Source organism: Gasterosteus aculeatus, chromosome 2 (assembly GCF_964276395.1).
Source record: "Gasterosteus aculeatus chromosome 2, fGasAcu3.hap1.1, whole genome shotgun sequence".
Taxonomy (NCBI): Eukaryota; Metazoa; Chordata; class Actinopteri; order Perciformes; family Gasterosteidae; genus Gasterosteus; species Gasterosteus aculeatus.
In genome coordinates, this window is record NC_135689.1 from 3,337,209 (window position 1) to 3,353,133 (window position 15,925).

General features: G+C 47.5%; 1 protein-coding gene across 5 annotated transcripts; it reads left to right on the plus strand.

The window, feature by feature from the left end:
• The first annotated feature begins 583 nt into the window (after positions 1 to 583).
• Positions 584 to 11,650, plus strand: raf1a (Raf-1 proto-oncogene, serine/threonine kinase a). Of its 5 annotated transcripts, none has more exons than XM_078083358.1 (18): positions 584 to 1,006; positions 3,655 to 3,881; positions 4,025 to 4,137; positions 4,259 to 4,361; positions 4,448 to 4,605; positions 4,858 to 4,947; positions 6,167 to 6,320; positions 6,759 to 6,878; positions 7,041 to 7,065; positions 7,335 to 7,444; positions 7,730 to 7,847; positions 8,297 to 8,381; positions 8,477 to 8,653; positions 8,742 to 8,788; positions 8,887 to 9,005; positions 9,121 to 9,252; positions 10,336 to 10,470; positions 10,549 to 11,650. In XM_078083358.1, exons 2-18 carry the CDS (start codon positions 3,681 to 3,683, stop codon positions 10,687 to 10,689), a joined length of 2,028 nt encoding a protein of 675 aa, XP_077939484.1. In that variant the 5' UTR covers positions 584 to 1,006; positions 3,655 to 3,680; the 3' UTR covers positions 10,690 to 11,650. The 5 variants fall into 5 exon arrangements, with proteins under 5 accessions (XP_077939484.1, XP_077939510.1, XP_077939501.1 ...); XM_040193509.2 differs by lacking the exon at positions 584 to 1,006 and adding an exon at positions 1,281 to 2,086; XM_078083365.1 differs by lacking the exon at positions 584 to 1,006 and adding an exon at positions 1,281 to 2,086 and having other exon boundaries at positions 6,759 to 6,818.
• The last annotated feature ends 4,275 nt before the right edge of the window (positions 11,651 to 15,925 follow it).

Below are 15,925 nucleotides of genomic sequence, written 5' to 3' on the forward strand. Positions count from 1 at the left end.
GATGATGGCAGTATTTAGATGAACAATAATTGGATGTATAATAGGTACATTTAAATCACTGTGAAATTACCTTTTATAGACTGTTTGTTTTTTGATGGGCCCAAAGTTAAACAAACTGACAAAAAAAACAAAATCTGGAACAACAAAGTCTTGTTACTTGTCACTTGTTTCTTTTTCCCCCGTCTCTTGTTTGCACTTTAACCCACGCCACTGTATGTAAATCCTGTCAAGGATTATCTTATCTTAAAAACAAAAATAGAATTAGACGAAGAGCGTAAATAGGCCTACAATAATCCATGATAAGAACAACTTTGTACGTGTGTTTGGACTGTAACGCTGACCCTCCTTGCTGAAGGAGTCCTGATTGCATCATGATTTGAACACAAGTGGACGGATGGAGACAATATTCCATGGCAGTTGTAAGCATCTCAGCTAACTGGCCTGAGTGCTCAGTCGGATCAATAAGTGGGAAAAGATGGGTTTATCTAAGTCTTAAGGTGGATCTCTGAGATTGCAAATATTATTTCCAGTGGACTTCATTCTGCAGCTCATAGCCCTTTGTACAAAACAGGGGGAATATCCAAGCCTGCTTTGCACAAATTTGAATAGATTAAAAGATGTACTGCTAATATAACCCAGTCCCACTGAAATCCAGCGGTGCTTTTGCATGCATTGTGGAGTACCTTAAAACGCCCCACGATGACAAAGCCCTGCCTTCGACCTCACAGAAACTGGATTTGGCATTTAGTTATTTGTCGGACGGAATATCTGTTTAAAAAATAGGGTTAAGTTGGACGGTTAGAATGAAAGTGAAATTGCTTTGGATGATTTGAATTTTTAGCTCAATTTGTGTGCTGCTGCTCAATGGAAACAATACGTGCTGAACCCATCAGGAGGTGCTGACCGGGGTGTCGATGAAGCTGTTTTTATTCTCAGATGGCATCAACTCCAGCTGGATGAAAGGACCAAAGGTGCCATCTGGGAACCCACGATGCTCCAGAAGATGGTGAATTTTTTGAAAACCATTTAAAATCCACATCAACTAAAGAATGATGCATTTCTGGCCATTTGAAGGATAAGAAACTAATCCATCTTTAACCTTCAGATTTACCTTTTTTTCCTGGAGCCTACAGACCATTCCATAAGTTTCTTATTGACCAGATAATATAAAATCTACTATTGATATCAAGGTTTGGCCGCAATGTCCTCAAATCTCCAGATGGTGGTGCACTAGGAGTTAATAACGCATGACTCGTTCATTCTAAACCGGTAGTGGGACCATTCTTTTTTTTTTTTTTTTTTCAATTTTCAAAAGATACTGTCGCAACTTTTATTTTAACAAACGTATATTTTTTTAAATAAAAACATTAACCTATCACACGCGTTAGACTTTGCGGGGAATAAAAACAGTAAGTTAGCGACGTGGTGTCCACGGCAAAGGACTTTAAACACAGTGTATACGCATGTCAAATATGCCAAATATATTACGGGTCCAACCCTTTGAAACGCGTGCAGAAGTAAAAGCGTTTGGAAGTGGGAGGGATTAAATGCGCGCCGTGTGCGCAGTGCAGCTCTTGTTATGACTGCGAGGTCCTGTTTCAATCACTGGCGTCGGACGGACGACAGCAACTCAAAAGCCGTTCGCCTTCTCCCGAGCGACGTCAAAATGCCCTTTGGGGAAAGGAGAAAAAAGAAGCCACTTCTCGGAGTTTTAATTTGAAAGTGCCTCGCAGGGCTTTGAGAATTTCCCCCTGTGCTACTTTGAGGGTCCGACGGATTTTTTCCCCTCTCCCTCTCAGCACGATTCGCCACAATTTATATTTAAAGAACCCAAACCTTTCCTGTATTTGACGTGGTGGCTCGTGGAAATAGACCCGCCTATGACCTTCACGTCTTAACGTTGTTTCCAAATTTCACCGGGATCCGCCATTATTTGATACATTCACACGCGGTGCGCAACATTTTCGACTCTTTTTTTTTTTTTTTCTTTCCCGTTTTTCTTTGAATGCGTTGCAAATATGATGATGTCACCGACGCCACTTTTCCCCGAAGTTATGGCGGAGCACAACTTCTCTAACTTCTCTTGGTAAGCACACAAACACACACACACGCACGCACGCACACACACACGCACACACATAGCTTGCTTGCTCCAAACAATAGTTTAATAGAAAAGAGTGAAATGGTGAAGGGGCTCCTGCGCGAGCGCGCGACCACGACACGCATCGCCAGTGGGATTTGAATGGGGCGAGTTGGGCGCTGCGGGGCCTACACGGGAACCTCTCGCAGCAATGACTGGATCTACTCGGCCGGATTTCCCCCCCACCCCCCCAAAAAAACAACTAAAAGTCACCGTGTGGACCACGCACGCATTTCAGCAGGAGCGGTTTTCCCAGCAGCCCCCCCGCGGTCAGCGAGAAGCTGGATTCAATCCGAACCCAACGAAGGAGTCTTGCTTCAGCGGGCCTCTCGCTTTAAACCCCCCCCCCCCCCCCACCAAAAAAAAGAGAGTGACCTGCTGACACCGATCTTCTCCTAAAAGCTGACGACCTGTTTGCAGAGCTAAGCAGATGGCAATCTTAATAATTCCGCACCTCCTTTCTTTCTCTGCGGTCTGTTTAAACTCGACGTCAATACTTTTTTTTTTTTATGGATACATCGGGTCATTTGTTTTGAACACAATTCGGAGTGCAGCAATGTTCCTGCTGCTTCTTGTGCTGATGACACACGGCTGTGTCCGATGTGACAGCTAACCGCTAAGCCGGCTGTCAATCATCTCCCTGTGTCGACGGGCCTTTTGTGTTGACACACCTGAGTTCACACTTTCACTGGTGAAGTATTCACACTGAAAAGGAAGAATCTGCAAGACGTGTATCTGTTCCGTTTAACTGCAGCTTCACTGATTCATGTGTATTGGGAAAACAAAGCGTGACAACACGACTCCTCTGTGGTCACAGATTCTCCTGGTCTGACTGGATTTGTAGGTCTATGTTGTCCTGGAGCCATTTAAAGTTGTATACCCCCCACCCAAAATCCATCGTCCCAAAAAGTACTACATTAGTGTCACGGTGGAGTTATTCAGGGCATGCATGTTCTTTCTGCCTTCGTGTCACACATCTGGAGGGTTTTGGTGACAGGCAGAACGCTGCAGCGGCCCTGATCGCGTGCAGGGGGGTTGTTGCACTAAGGGGAGATTATGTTTTAGAGATTGTGTCAAGGAACTTCTCAATGCCACAACCCAAACCCATCGTTTGGTTTTTTCCCGTCAGTAAAAAAAAACAAAAAAAACAACTCACCAGTGGAATTCGTTGCGACCCGACGTCAGCCTTTTTTTCTTTTTCCAGTGGGACAAAAAAATGAATGACATTTAAAGCCGCTTTTCGAAACATTAAGGGTTTGATTCTTAAAAGATAGATGTTTGATCATCTATTTAAATTGAGGAAGATGACGAAAAGGACTGAAATACTTTTCTCTCACATGAACAAACTTAACCTCATTTCTACAGACTTGAGTTTTCACATCAACAAAACCCTCTCAAAGAGCAAAGAGAACTAAAGAAACGTCCATTAAGTCGTCGGTTCCTTATTAGAGCCTTAAAGCATTTGGCCAGCGACTCATGCGTGGGCTTATGTTTTTTTTTATTTCCCCCTCCAGACCACTGAGTGCACTTGGCTTTACTAATGGAGCACCTCCAGGGAGCGTGGAAGACCCTGAGCAACGGCTTCGGAATGAAGGACACCGCCTTCGAGGGCCCGTGCCTCTCGCCGACCTTGGTCCAGGGCTTCTCCTGCCAGCGCCGCTCCTCCGACGACGGCAAGATGCCCGACTCCAAGACCAGCAGCACCATCCGCGTCTACCTCCCGAACCAGCAGCGCACTGTGGTCAGTGGATTCCTTCTTCTTTTCCCCCCCCCCTGTATGTATGAGACGCCATGTTGGTTAGCGGACATCCAGTAAAGCTGCACAAGTACCAGTTAACTGAAGGCCTACGGAGAACTTCACATGTTGTTGTTGTTGTGCCTCAGGTGAACGTACGACCAGGTATGACTCTGTACAGTTGCCTGATTAAAGCATTAAAGGTGAGAGGTCTGCAACCGCAGTGCTGCGCCGTCTTCAGGCTGCATCCGGGACAGAGGAGGTGAGCTCAGGACTGTCTTCCCAAAACCAAATCCTGCCCCCCCTCTCTGCAGCCATCGCGCTGGCTTTTGATTTTCTTTCAGGTCACCTCCTTTGTTTTGTTTTTTCCTTTGTTTTTTCAGTAAAAAATCTCGGATGGATTGGAACACCGACTCCGCTTCCCTGATCGGAGAAGAGCTCCTGGTGGAGGTTTTGGATCACGTTCCCTTGACGACGCACAATTTTGTGAGTACCCAGACGCGGCGAGTCACCGCGTTGGCGTCGCTGCTAAAGAAACATCTTGTACGATTTTTAATTTTTTCCTTTTTTAGGTCCGGAAGACGTACCTGAAACTGGCGTTCTGCGACATTTGCCAGAAGTTCCTTTTGAATGGTTTTCGTTGCCAAACGTGCGGCTACAAGTTCCACGAGCACTGCAGCACCAAAGTGCCCACCATGTGTGTGGACTGGAGCAACATCAGACAACTCCTGTAAGGGGGGAAACCTTCTGTGCATTACATCACGATGTCGTTCATTTAAAACCTGCAGACGTCCTTGCCTTCCTAAGTCCGTTGTCTGTACATTAATCTTTCTGATGACTTGACCTGAACCCTTTTTTATGGATTTTGCATGCTGAGAATAGTAGCTTATTGGTAATCATTGAGGAAATCCACGGCATGAGCGTCGATGAGAGGAAGCCCCTCGCACTGCGAGATAACCGGAGGTCCGCCCTGCGTCTGCAGGTTGTGTCCGACGCCCGGCGACAGCGGCGCCTCGTCGCTGCGCCCGCTGACGTCTCGGCGGATGAGAGAGTCCTTAACGCGGTTCCCAAGGTGAGGCGGCGCTTTTGTGTTTTTTGATCGATGTGTAACCGTGGCGCCCATGACCACGTTCCTCATATTGATGCACAAACAAAGCAGCATTTACATCACGCGACACGCTAACTTTATGAACAGGCCTTTTCTGCGACCGGAGTGATCGAAAGGGCCGTTTTCCTCTCTTTTTAGAGGTGTGTTCTCGTAAACAACAAATGTTACTCGCCAAAACAAAGCGTGTGTCCCTGCGTTCTGGCAAATGCGTAGAAATGCATTTGCTTCCACATAAAACATCTGCAAAGTTAAAGCGGTTTGTTTCGTTAAAGAGATGCTAACGGGGTGCTACTCAGGCTATAAACCGCTGGAAAAGAAGGAGGAACAAGAAAACCTTTTTATTAAAAATGCATTTTATTTGTTGTGGGTCACCGGATAATGTATCTGAGCCACTGGCAGTGGGGGGGGGGAAGCAGGTAGTTGGAAGGCACAGGAAGCCGTGACCTTTGTCCCCGTCGGCCATTTGTCCTGCCTGACGGTGGTGTGAGGCATCGTCATCTGAATGGAATTAAACCCTGTTTATCTAATGACGTCCTCAGCTTTACGGGGGCTTAGCAGTCCAAGCGCTGATGTAACGAGGGGCGTGAAAAGAGCCCGTTGTTTTCAGGAGCACTCCGAATGGTTAGAAAGCACGCTGCGCTGCCAAGTTAGCGCTCCCAAAGTATCAAGTTGTTCCATGCGGAGCGGTCTCAAGCGCTCTTTTGAAACTCCGTATTGCAAGAAGGGGGGGGAGGGGTTGTCCTCGGGCGCCCTCCGTGGTCACTGCTGTATTATGTTGTTGTTTTTAAAATCAGGCTCCAGCCATGGGGACCATTTTGATGGGCCGGCCCGCGGCGCGGCTAGATGGATCCTGGGACGTTGTGCGCGCGTGTTTCATGTCGCGTGTCAACATGTCAAACATTTGCGCTGTTTGCAGATTTACCAATCTGGCCGGTGAGCTTTGCACTCAGCCAATACGGCTCCGCAAACACCGAGAGCCAAATACCTCGACGGTGTCAAGTCAGCCGGGCGGGGTGGGGGGCGGGGGGGCGGCCTCCCCACAGTCCAACGTTGTGTGTGTGTGTGGTTTGCCGTTTGATGGCACAACAGAAACCGGCAACCGAACAATCAAACCATCCAACAAACAAACAAACAAACGCCCGGCCCCGCCCCTAACAATCTGCTCCTCGCCCGCCCTCCACAGCTCCGCCCACCGCTACTCCACCCCGCACGCCTTCAACTACGCCGCGCCGTGCACGCCCACGGGCGGCTGGCTCTCCCAGAGGCAGCGCTCCACCTCCACGCCCAACGTCCACATGGTCAGCACCACCCTGCCCGTAGACAGCAGCGTGATCGAGGTAACTACACACCCGTGCCCCCCCCCATCCCCATCCCCCCTTCCCGACGGTGCTCCTGTAAGGTTCATGCTACTCCTAAAATATCCCTCCTACGTACGTCTCAGGCATTCCTGATGTCTCTTGCAGCCCTCTACGGTCTCTTAGGTGCCCCCTTTTTTTTTGTTGTTCTGCAGATTTTTATACGTTTGCAACCCCCCCCCCCCCTCCCCTCCCCCCCACACACACCCTTCCCCACTGTTCACTTCTAGTTTCTGCTTTTCACCACCCGGGTTCTTGCATAATTGTCTGACTAGTTCTGCATGCTTTGTAGAATACTTTCTCTATGCTGCGACCCTCTCACCGTCCTTCCCCCCCCGTCTTCACTCTCCTTCACTGTGTCCCTCTCCCTCCTGCGCTCCTCCCCGGCCCCGTTGTATTGTGAACCCTGCTGGGGAGTAGCTAGACCGCCTGAGTGCCTCCCCCGGCTCCTGGTGCCATAGGTTCTGGCTGAAGAGGAAAGTAGGTATTGTGCACTTCTCCCAGTCTTTTGTCGAGGCCTCATCCGAGCGTCCCGGAAAGGTTAGAAAGCGGAGCGCTCTGTGTGCAGACTGAATGGCATGCGTTACAAAAAAAAAAAAAAAAAAAACACTTCTTCTTCATGCATCACACCTTCAGTACAGTGAAACCTCGGCGTGCGCCTTTCCGTTTTAACACCGTGTTTTTTCTTTCCTCTCTCTCTAGGATGCAATGCGTGATCACGACTCGGGTAAGCGCTCGCTCTGCATTTCCTCACATTCACACCACACTTCCTCCCTTCAGCACTAATTTGTAAAAAAAAAAAAAAAAATGGAAATGTCTCATTCTGGACATTTGATGGACATATAGAAATAGATTCAGTAGAGGTGGTTGTGCGGGACTAATCTGCACATGAAACTCTCATTTACTCATTAAAGAGGTGTCACCCGCCTCCCTGTGCAGAGGGTAGTAAATGTCCTGCATCCTAAATGCCGTCGTCTTCTCTCTGTATCCCTGAAGGGGGGAGCTCCCCCAGCCAGAGCCCTACAGGCTGGTCCCAGTCCAAAGTGCCTGCGCCTGCCCAGCGGGAGAGGGTCCCGTCCTTCAACAACCACGAGAAAAACAAAATAGTAGGTCTAGTCTTGTATGCTGACTTGAAAAAGCATCGACTCATCATTTTGTGTGTGCGTGTGTGTGGTAAATACCCGCTCAACCTTACAGAATACCGGCTCATACTACCTGTTTGGCCTGTTACTGTTCCATTTTGCCTTTAAATAACCAACTTGCTTTTCGTTTGTTTATCATACTTTATTGTCGTAAAGACCGTTTTCTAACTGATGTCTCTGCGTGTTGTTTCCCCGCACGCGTGACACACTTGTTAACAAACAAACTAACTTTTGTTTCTGTTGCTCCAGAGGCCTCGGGACAAGCGCGACTCCAGTTACTACTGGGAGATCGAGGCCAGCGAAGTGCACCTGAGCTCCCGCATCGGATCGGGCTCGTTTGGGACGGTGTACAAAGGGAAATGGCACGGTAGGAATGCCTTTCAGGCGGGGCACACGCAGGTGTAACCACGCGTGGGTCAGGAAGCCCAAAAAAAACGTGTGCCAAGTAAAAGTAGTGTTGCTTTGTAAAAACCGAGTACTCAAATGGAAGTAAAAGTACTTAAGACATCTAGTCAAGTATATACTTGAGTCGTAGACGTTCAAATGTGTCAATCCGATGACTCTCTTACGACGCCCATTAAAAACAACTTTCACTTTATTTTTATATGAGGAAGACCGTCTTTAGTTTAGACCTTATCAGTTATGGCCCCATGAAACAAAAGCAGTGTCTCTTTTTTTATTATTTACGTGAGCATAATCCGGTCTCTCTTCACCTAACACACACACTGCTCTAATATTTACATCACACTATGACATGAATTGCCTTTACGATGATAATTGTTGTGGGTTGCAGCTTATTGAGTATTCCCGTTGTAGGTGACGTAGCGGTGAAGATTCTAAAGGTCACCGACCCCACGCCGGAGCAGTTTCAGGCATTCAGGAATGAAGTGGCAGTCTTGAGGTAAGAAATGGCCCCCAGACAGTGTTGTTGTGGTTTTAACCAAGGTTTCTCTGTTTGAATGTTCTTCTCTTGAGCGATTTCCTCTTTGGTGGCAGGAAGACACGGCATGTCAACATCCTGCTGTTCATGGGCTACATGACGGAGGACAACCTGGCCATTGTGACCCAGTGGTGTGAAGGCAGCAGCCTCTACAAACACCTCCACGTCCTGGAGACCAACTTCAAGATCATCCAGCTCATAGACATTGCCCGGCAGACGGCCCAGGGGATGGAGTAAGGCCCCGGCGGACGATTATCTGAGCTCCTCGGAACCGAGGTGCCTTTTCACGATCGCCGTTTCTCTTTTTATTCCCGTTCGTAGCTATCTGCACGCGAAGAACATCATTCACCGGGACATGAAGTCCAACAGTATCCTTTTGGACGGGCGGTTTCGGTGCGTGTCGGTCCTCCATACGCCTGTCAGGATCTGCGTGTCCTCCGGCTGTGCTTCCTTGACAGCAGCGTAGACATCTTCCTGCATGAAGGGCTAACGGTGAAAATCGGCGACTTCGGTCTGGCAACGGTGAAGGCCAGGTGGAGCGGCTCGCATCAGGTGGAGCAGCCTTCCGGATCCATCCTCTGGATGGTGAGTAACGCAGCTTTGATTTCACTACCGTCAATGAGACGGGTCCGTTCAAGGCAATGAAAGGAAACCGAAAATGCAACTTGTTTATTTGTTTATTTTGTCTGTATGTCCACAGGCTCCTGAGGTCATCCGGATGCAGGATAACAACCCGTACAGCTTCCAGTCTGATGTCTATTCCTATGGAATCGTTCTCTTCGAGATCCTGACCGGGGAGCTCCCGTACTCCCTGATAGCCACCAGAGATCAGGTAAAGTCTCCCCATCAGTGCCATGCACATTTTAAATGATCCCGTTGGAAAAGCTGTACCGCAAGATTCAATTAAAACGTCACTAACTTTTTTTTTTTTTGCTTCAGTCTAACGATGTTTGATGTCTGAGACTGATCGTACGAACGCTTCAGCGGAATAAACTGAAGTCTGAAACCTTTTAAACTTAAGTTTAAGGTGAACTTAAACATGAGTTACAGTATAAGTGATTTCTGCAGAAGCTCACATGAAACATGGCCGACACCATCTGACAAGAAGAGCTGTTAAAACGTACCCTCCTGAAAACAGTCTGCTGATGTTTCTCTGGTGCAAGGTGCCGAGCAAACCGTTTCCACATTGCTGTTAATTCCATTCAGGATTATCCTGTTAAGCTGACTAAGCTACGGCGAAAAAAAGAGTTTTTCCGCCCCAAAGCAGTTGGTAACTCGTTTAAAAACACAAACAGGCGGCGCTTTTATCGATGGACCCATTAGTCCCACATTCACTGAGCAGTTCCCTTTTGTTTGGCACAATCCCATTTGTGCAAACTCGCACGCTTGGTTGCTGGTTTTTTGCGACTTTTGTTAGACCTGATGCAACCGCGTCGGGTGCCGATGGGGGGGTCGGAAGCCACTGGCTTGCTTTCTGAAGGAGGGCGGTGACGCTGGCCCCGAGGCCCGATGCGGAACAGAGGCGGGGCGTCCTGGAGCCACTCGCCTAATTTTAGACCCCCGTAACTCAACCCTGCCAACCTTGTGGGTGAGAAAAGGGGTGCGTTCCTTTTCTCTCCCTCCCTGTCCTCGCGCGGGCCACCAGGACCTGGTCTGCGTCGCGCCCGCCTCCTTGTTCGGTTTACTGTGTCCGTTTTGAAAATAGTCTGGAGTCGCCGTACAAAGTGGGCCCACCAACAAACAGACAGTCTGCTCCTGTCATCCATTTATCCCAGCGGCTCCAGTGTTTAAGATGCTTGTCGCCTTCAGCTCACTGGCTGTATTTCTAAAACATCCCCCCTCCATCTTACTGACTTGGATCAGTAGTTCCAACGCTATAACGCGAAGCTGCTGACTGTGACTCCCTCCCCCTCAGATCATCTTCATGGTGGGAAGAGGCTATTTGTCCCCAGACCTCAGCAAGCTCTATAAAAACTGCCCCAAAGCCATGAAGAGGTTGGTGGCCGACTGCATCAAGAAGTCCAAAGACGAGAGGCCGCTCTTCCCCCAGGTGAAGCACCGCGTGGCTGTAAACTTCAAATAAAGGCAAAGGATGCTTTTCTCAAGTTGATCTTTTATGTGTTTTCAGATCTTGTCCTCCATTGAGCTTCTCCAGCACGCCCTACCGAAGATAAACCGCAGTACCTCAGAGCCGTCCCTGCACCGAGCCGCCCACACCGAGGATATCAATATCTGCACTCTGACCTCCACCAGACTGCCTTGTTTCTAGAGACTCAGTCAGCGCACCTCCTCCGCTTCCTCCTCTTTGGAGAGGCCCACGAATTCTCCACGTGGACTTTAAAAATGTGCACGCGACAATACGCAAACCGCGCTAATCAATAGAATGAGCAGGGCGAGGAGAGGAAGGGAAGCGCTTCCGAGTTCTACTTTTGGAAGGAAGTGAGCGGTTGGAAGGACGCGTGAAGAGGCGAGCGTCAGACACGTATCGCTGCATGTATTAAGAAGTATGCACAGGCTCCACGGGGGCGAATGCATTTGGCAAAATTTGTAAATACACGCACGCATGAACGCACGCACGCACGCCTACCTAAGACACGGAAGTGGACACTGAAGAATGCTGGAGAGGAGGACGGACGTGTCTCTCTTGATTCAGGTTCGGTGATGTGAAGCACACCTTTTTTTTTTTTTAATCCGGCCGTCCTGATGAAGAGGAGCCTTTTTTTTATTTTTTCAAGCTTATATGCCTTAAGAGGAAGCAAAGCCGGACTGAGATCCCACACAGCTCACCTCCTCTCGTTGGATCCATCTAGCTGCACAGTAGCAGTTTATTTTGCATTGTCTTAAACGATAATGGCGTAGATATGGGAAGTTGTTGTCTTTTCTTCTTTTTTTTTCTTTTCATTTTTCCTTCTTCTTTTAATTGTCTTTTCGTGGGGGTATTTTGTAGCATGTCGGACAGCGAGCATGAGTGATGGCGGATTAAATTGAATTTGCACATTTTTCGCGAAAGCAATGGTTGCGTTTCAACAGTTTCCACTTTGGCTTCGTAGCTCTGAGTAAATGATCCGTAGACACAAACACACTCTTATCCATGTGTGGCAGTTGTCTTAAATGTTTAAAGTGATTTGGAAACTAATTTGTATCCTTTTGTCTCTTTCAGGAGGTTAAACGTGTCATTGTGTACTTGGTGAGAGTCGTCTATTCGATATTTTAATAAAAATTAAGTTAAATTGTTGTATTTTCTGGCGTTGCCTACGTCGTGCAGTGAAACCCCGACACATGTGCAGGCGTTGGTGGCAGAGTGAAATGTTTGCGGTAGCCGTGGCAACATGCTGTGAACTCCCCAGGGGATCCGGTCCCGACACGCCACCGGGGGCTCCTACCAGCGGCAGCCACTGGCTCAGCGCAGCAGCAGCAGCAACAACAACAACAACAACAACAGCAACAACCACCCTTCAGGGCGGGAGGGGCATGTGGTGCGAAGAGAGGACGGTTATTTTTTTGTTTTAGTGTAAACATGCGACGTGTGCGTCCTGCCGGACTCGTTTCAGTCCAGAGTGCCGGCTTGTTTAAATGTAGGAATATTTGCTGGAGCGCGGCACGGTGGCGTGGTGGTTAGCACTGTCGCCTCACAGCAAGAAGGTCCTGGGTTCGATTCCGCCCAGTGGCCTTTCTGTGTGGAGTCTGCATGTTCTCCCTGTGTCTGCGTGGGTTCTCTCCGGGTTCTCCGGCTTCCTCCCACAGTCCAAAGACATGCTCTGGGGATCAGGTTAATTGGGGACTTTAAATTGCCCGTAGTTGTGTGAATGGTTGTGTGTCTCTGTGTTGCCCTGCGATTGGCTGGCGACCAATCCAGGGTGTACCCTGTCTATCCAGCCCGAAGTTGGCTGGGATGGACTCCAGCCCCCCCGCGACCCTGTGTGCAGGATAAGCGGTCTAATGGATGGATGGAATATTTGCTGGGGTCTTAAGTTCACGGCCCCTTTTTGGGTCTCTGGTTTTATGAAGCCTCGTCACGGGGCGAAGTAGAGCTGCTGCCGTCAAAAGTGGAGCAACGTAATGACAGCACGGCGATCGGCTGACCGCAAGTCGACTATTTTTACAACTGTTCTGCTGTGTGTGTTTCTCTGTTCTATTTCTGCGTTCTGACAAACCTCCCAGGCTGGCAAAAAAGAAACCCATAGAGCCCAAAGGTCCTTCACCCCCACCCCCACCCCCCCCCCATACCGCTACTGCTCCACCTAGCGAGCGTTGCACCGCGCAAAACCTGCATGATGAATTCTGATCCTGACTAAAAGTACCAAAATTATCAAAAGTAAAAGTACTCTGCGGAATGTCTCCCTGAGAGAAGCTTTAAACAGTTTGTCCCACTTTAGAAACGTATTTCATTTAGTAAAAATGTAATGAGTCATGAGACGTTCTGTCAGTCGTCTTCTGTACCGATCGTACTTTAGAGCAGTGATTCTCAACTGGTGGGTCGCAGACCCGTTTTTAGGCCTTTGAAAAATAAAAATTAGAATTAACAGCTGGCTGTTTTGTTTTTTCATTAAACTTGTTTTTGTGTTGGCATACGTATTCTGTCTCCATGCCATCTCAAGTTCAAACCGCACCATATTTTCTATTAAAAAAAATTGAGAAGTTGAGAATGTTCCTCAATTTGGGTCGTGGCTTGTCATTAAAAGGTGATGGTGGGTCCCGGAGCGAGACCAGTTGAGAACCACTGCTTTAGAGGGTCCCGGGGAGCAGGGGGGGGGGGCTGCAGTCAATCGCACACGAGGCCGGGCGACGGTCGCCAGTCGCTCACAGGGAGCTGACGGAGAGACGCACAACCACTCGCTCTCACAGTCGCACACCATTGTTGTGTGCACCATCGATAAAAGGCTCACTGCGATGGATTTGCCAGGTTGGCTACTTGCCCCCCTCTGTTATGACAATATAACCCTTTATTTTGATATTCATTTGAGCTTAATGTTGTATTTGGCCAATAATAAAGGGCTGCATATTTTTCCATGAAGCTGGAACTTCAACTTCCACTACAACTTCTGTCTCGTGATTTTGTGACAAGCTGAAAGCACACTGAAGCTGAAGAGGCTAATAATCTAAAACTAAATTGTGTATTTATTGTACGCAGGCCTCCTGTGCTTCAACTCTACCAGTAGATGGCAGCAAGAAACTGAATGTGTTCCGGGTTGTTTACAGAATTCACCTACAATGAGTATTAAAAGGAAACCATCTTCTCTTGTTTCATGTGTTATTTACACAATAATATCAGGTACATGAGTTTCAATGATGCCCGAGTACATGAAGTGGCACCTTTACACTCATGAAGGGATGGAGACCCTCGTCTTCTGCTGAGAACCTCTGCAGGCGTTCATGTAACTCAGATTCAGGGTCATAGAAGAGGCTCTGCAGCTACTCATGACTCATCTGCACACAGAACGTGTACCACGTAATATACGTTAGTATATAACATTATATTCTGCCAGCAGTGGCAGACCTGTGCTGTCTGAAGGGTTTCCAATGTCTCCTGTGACACTGCATCGTCTTCAGTTCTGTCTCTGAGGTCTCTTTCTATTTTTAAATGTCTGTCCGAGGACAGATTGCTGCACAAGTAAACCTCAGAAATAATGTCTTTCCATGTAGTTATATTCTACAGGGGGGGGGGTCAACGAGAGGGGTCCACCCTCATCTCTTCAAGGCCAGTGCTGAGGCCTGACCGGTCTCTCCGTCATGAATAACAAGACGATGTGGACAAAGGCCTCCCGTCAGGGGAAAGAAACAAATCAGGGGCTACGTGGATACGTGCACTGTTTTAAACATTTTGGAGACAGCCTCCGACTCATACGGTTGGAATGTGTTTTTCAGCGAAGTAGGAGACAGCTCGTGTCCAGTGGTGGACTTTTAAAATGCAAATACTTGTATTCACAAATGTCTTTATATTATATTTATGAATTACAATCTTTGACGTGGAATAACATGTGGGGTTTCTCCCGTGTCTCAGTACCGCGAATGTTTCCAGCTTTCTCTGTCTGCATGTGTAGCTGCGGCTTCGTCATCAATATTTTAACAAGAAAGTGAATCAAATTTCCCTTGAAGAGGTAGAACCTCATTTGCTGCTTCGTCTCAATGTGTCGTTTAAGTCCTTTGTGTTGATTACGTGTAACTGACAAATAATACAGTGCTTCGTATGTAAGTTCCACCTCGGCGAGTCTTCTCCACATCTTTAGTCCGGTTGTAGATATTCTTGGTTTTGGAAGAGTTCCTGCCTTTTTGTCTCTGATGATAGTTGGTTTCTTTGAGCTCAGGTCTCCGTCCACGTTGCAGCTGTTCTTGATTCCCAGCCTCCCGCCCGCTCGCCCAGACCGAGCTTCTCGTTACCATCCGCCGCTCTCTCCATCGTAGAAGTTCAGCCATAAACCTTCTAGCCTGGTTTTTAAATCAGTGTCCACTCCACAATTAACACAGCTTTATATCATATAAAGTTGGAATAAGTGGATGACAACGAGCTGAGAGTAATCTAATAAAAAACTGCATTGATCATCAAATGACCCTCACAAAAAACGTACACTTATTTACAAAAGACACAAACATTTCACATCCCTTTAAAGCTTCTCTATTAGTTTGGGGGTATTGTGTCGTGCGATATTTGCAACTAGAGTATCCTGTCCTGCAGTTTGACGTGCACGGGCCTTTTTCAGGCAGTTTAACAACAACGTGAAAGAAGGCGCTTAATACAAAATGCGCTCAAATTATATAGTCAATTTTTGATTGGTTATTCAGATGGAGGCGGCTCCTGCTTAGAACCCTGGCGGAGCCCCATTGGAGCACAGGGACGTCCATCCCTCCAGGCTCTCGGATCATCACGCCTCCCGTTGTTCATGAGTTCTTCATATCAGGATGTTTTGCAAGATGATTTGCATATGAGTGCTTGGCGCGGTTCTAGGAATGAAATGTTATTCTTAAAATGGGCAACAGGTGAACTGCACTCGACTCAGATAGCGCTGCATCTTTTTGCAGCATGTTCGTGTGCTGGTGTTGTGAAATACATGTTGTTCGTGCAATCCGGCCTTAAGGCTTATATTTTATATAGGTTCATATTTTAATACTCAACAATTGCTTTGGTTTATTTATGAGATGTTCAGCACTACGACAAGGAATTAGCAAATAATTGTATATCAAGCGCTATTCAGCTCAAAGAGCCCCTTTGGTCTGTCATAGCTAGCTAACATCGGCTAGCTGCTAACGCTACTGCTACCTGAAGCTAGCACAGGCTAACATTAAATCAATTTATTTTTAATAAGATAATTTTTGCTTTTACTTTGCCAACTGCTAGTTTATAAGCTGACTTTACATATTTCCCAGTTTGGAGAAACAAAAGCGGCCGTAGAGTAACATTACCGAACATAGGTACTGTATATATTCCTAATATATATATATGTTTATAAATGATATTAAATTGAAAGACAACACCGATTGTTTATATCATTGACAGGACACACTTTCAT

What these genes read in the sequence shown, in the direction of transcription:
- raf1a (XM_078083358.1), top strand. Translation starts at nt 3,681, where the DNA reads ATGGAGCACCTCCAGGGAGCGTGGAAGACCCTGAGCAACGGCTTCGGA. An exon ending in ACCACGAGAAAAACAAAATA is followed by an intron (nt 7,445 to 7,729) that starts GTAGGTCTAGTC and finishes CTGTTGCTCCAG; the next exon opens with AGGCCTCGGGACAAGCGCGA. An exon ending in TGATAGCCACCAGAGATCAG is followed by an intron (nt 9,253 to 10,335) that starts GTAAAGTCTCCC and finishes CCTCCCCCTCAG; the next exon opens with ATCATCTTCATGGTGGGAAG.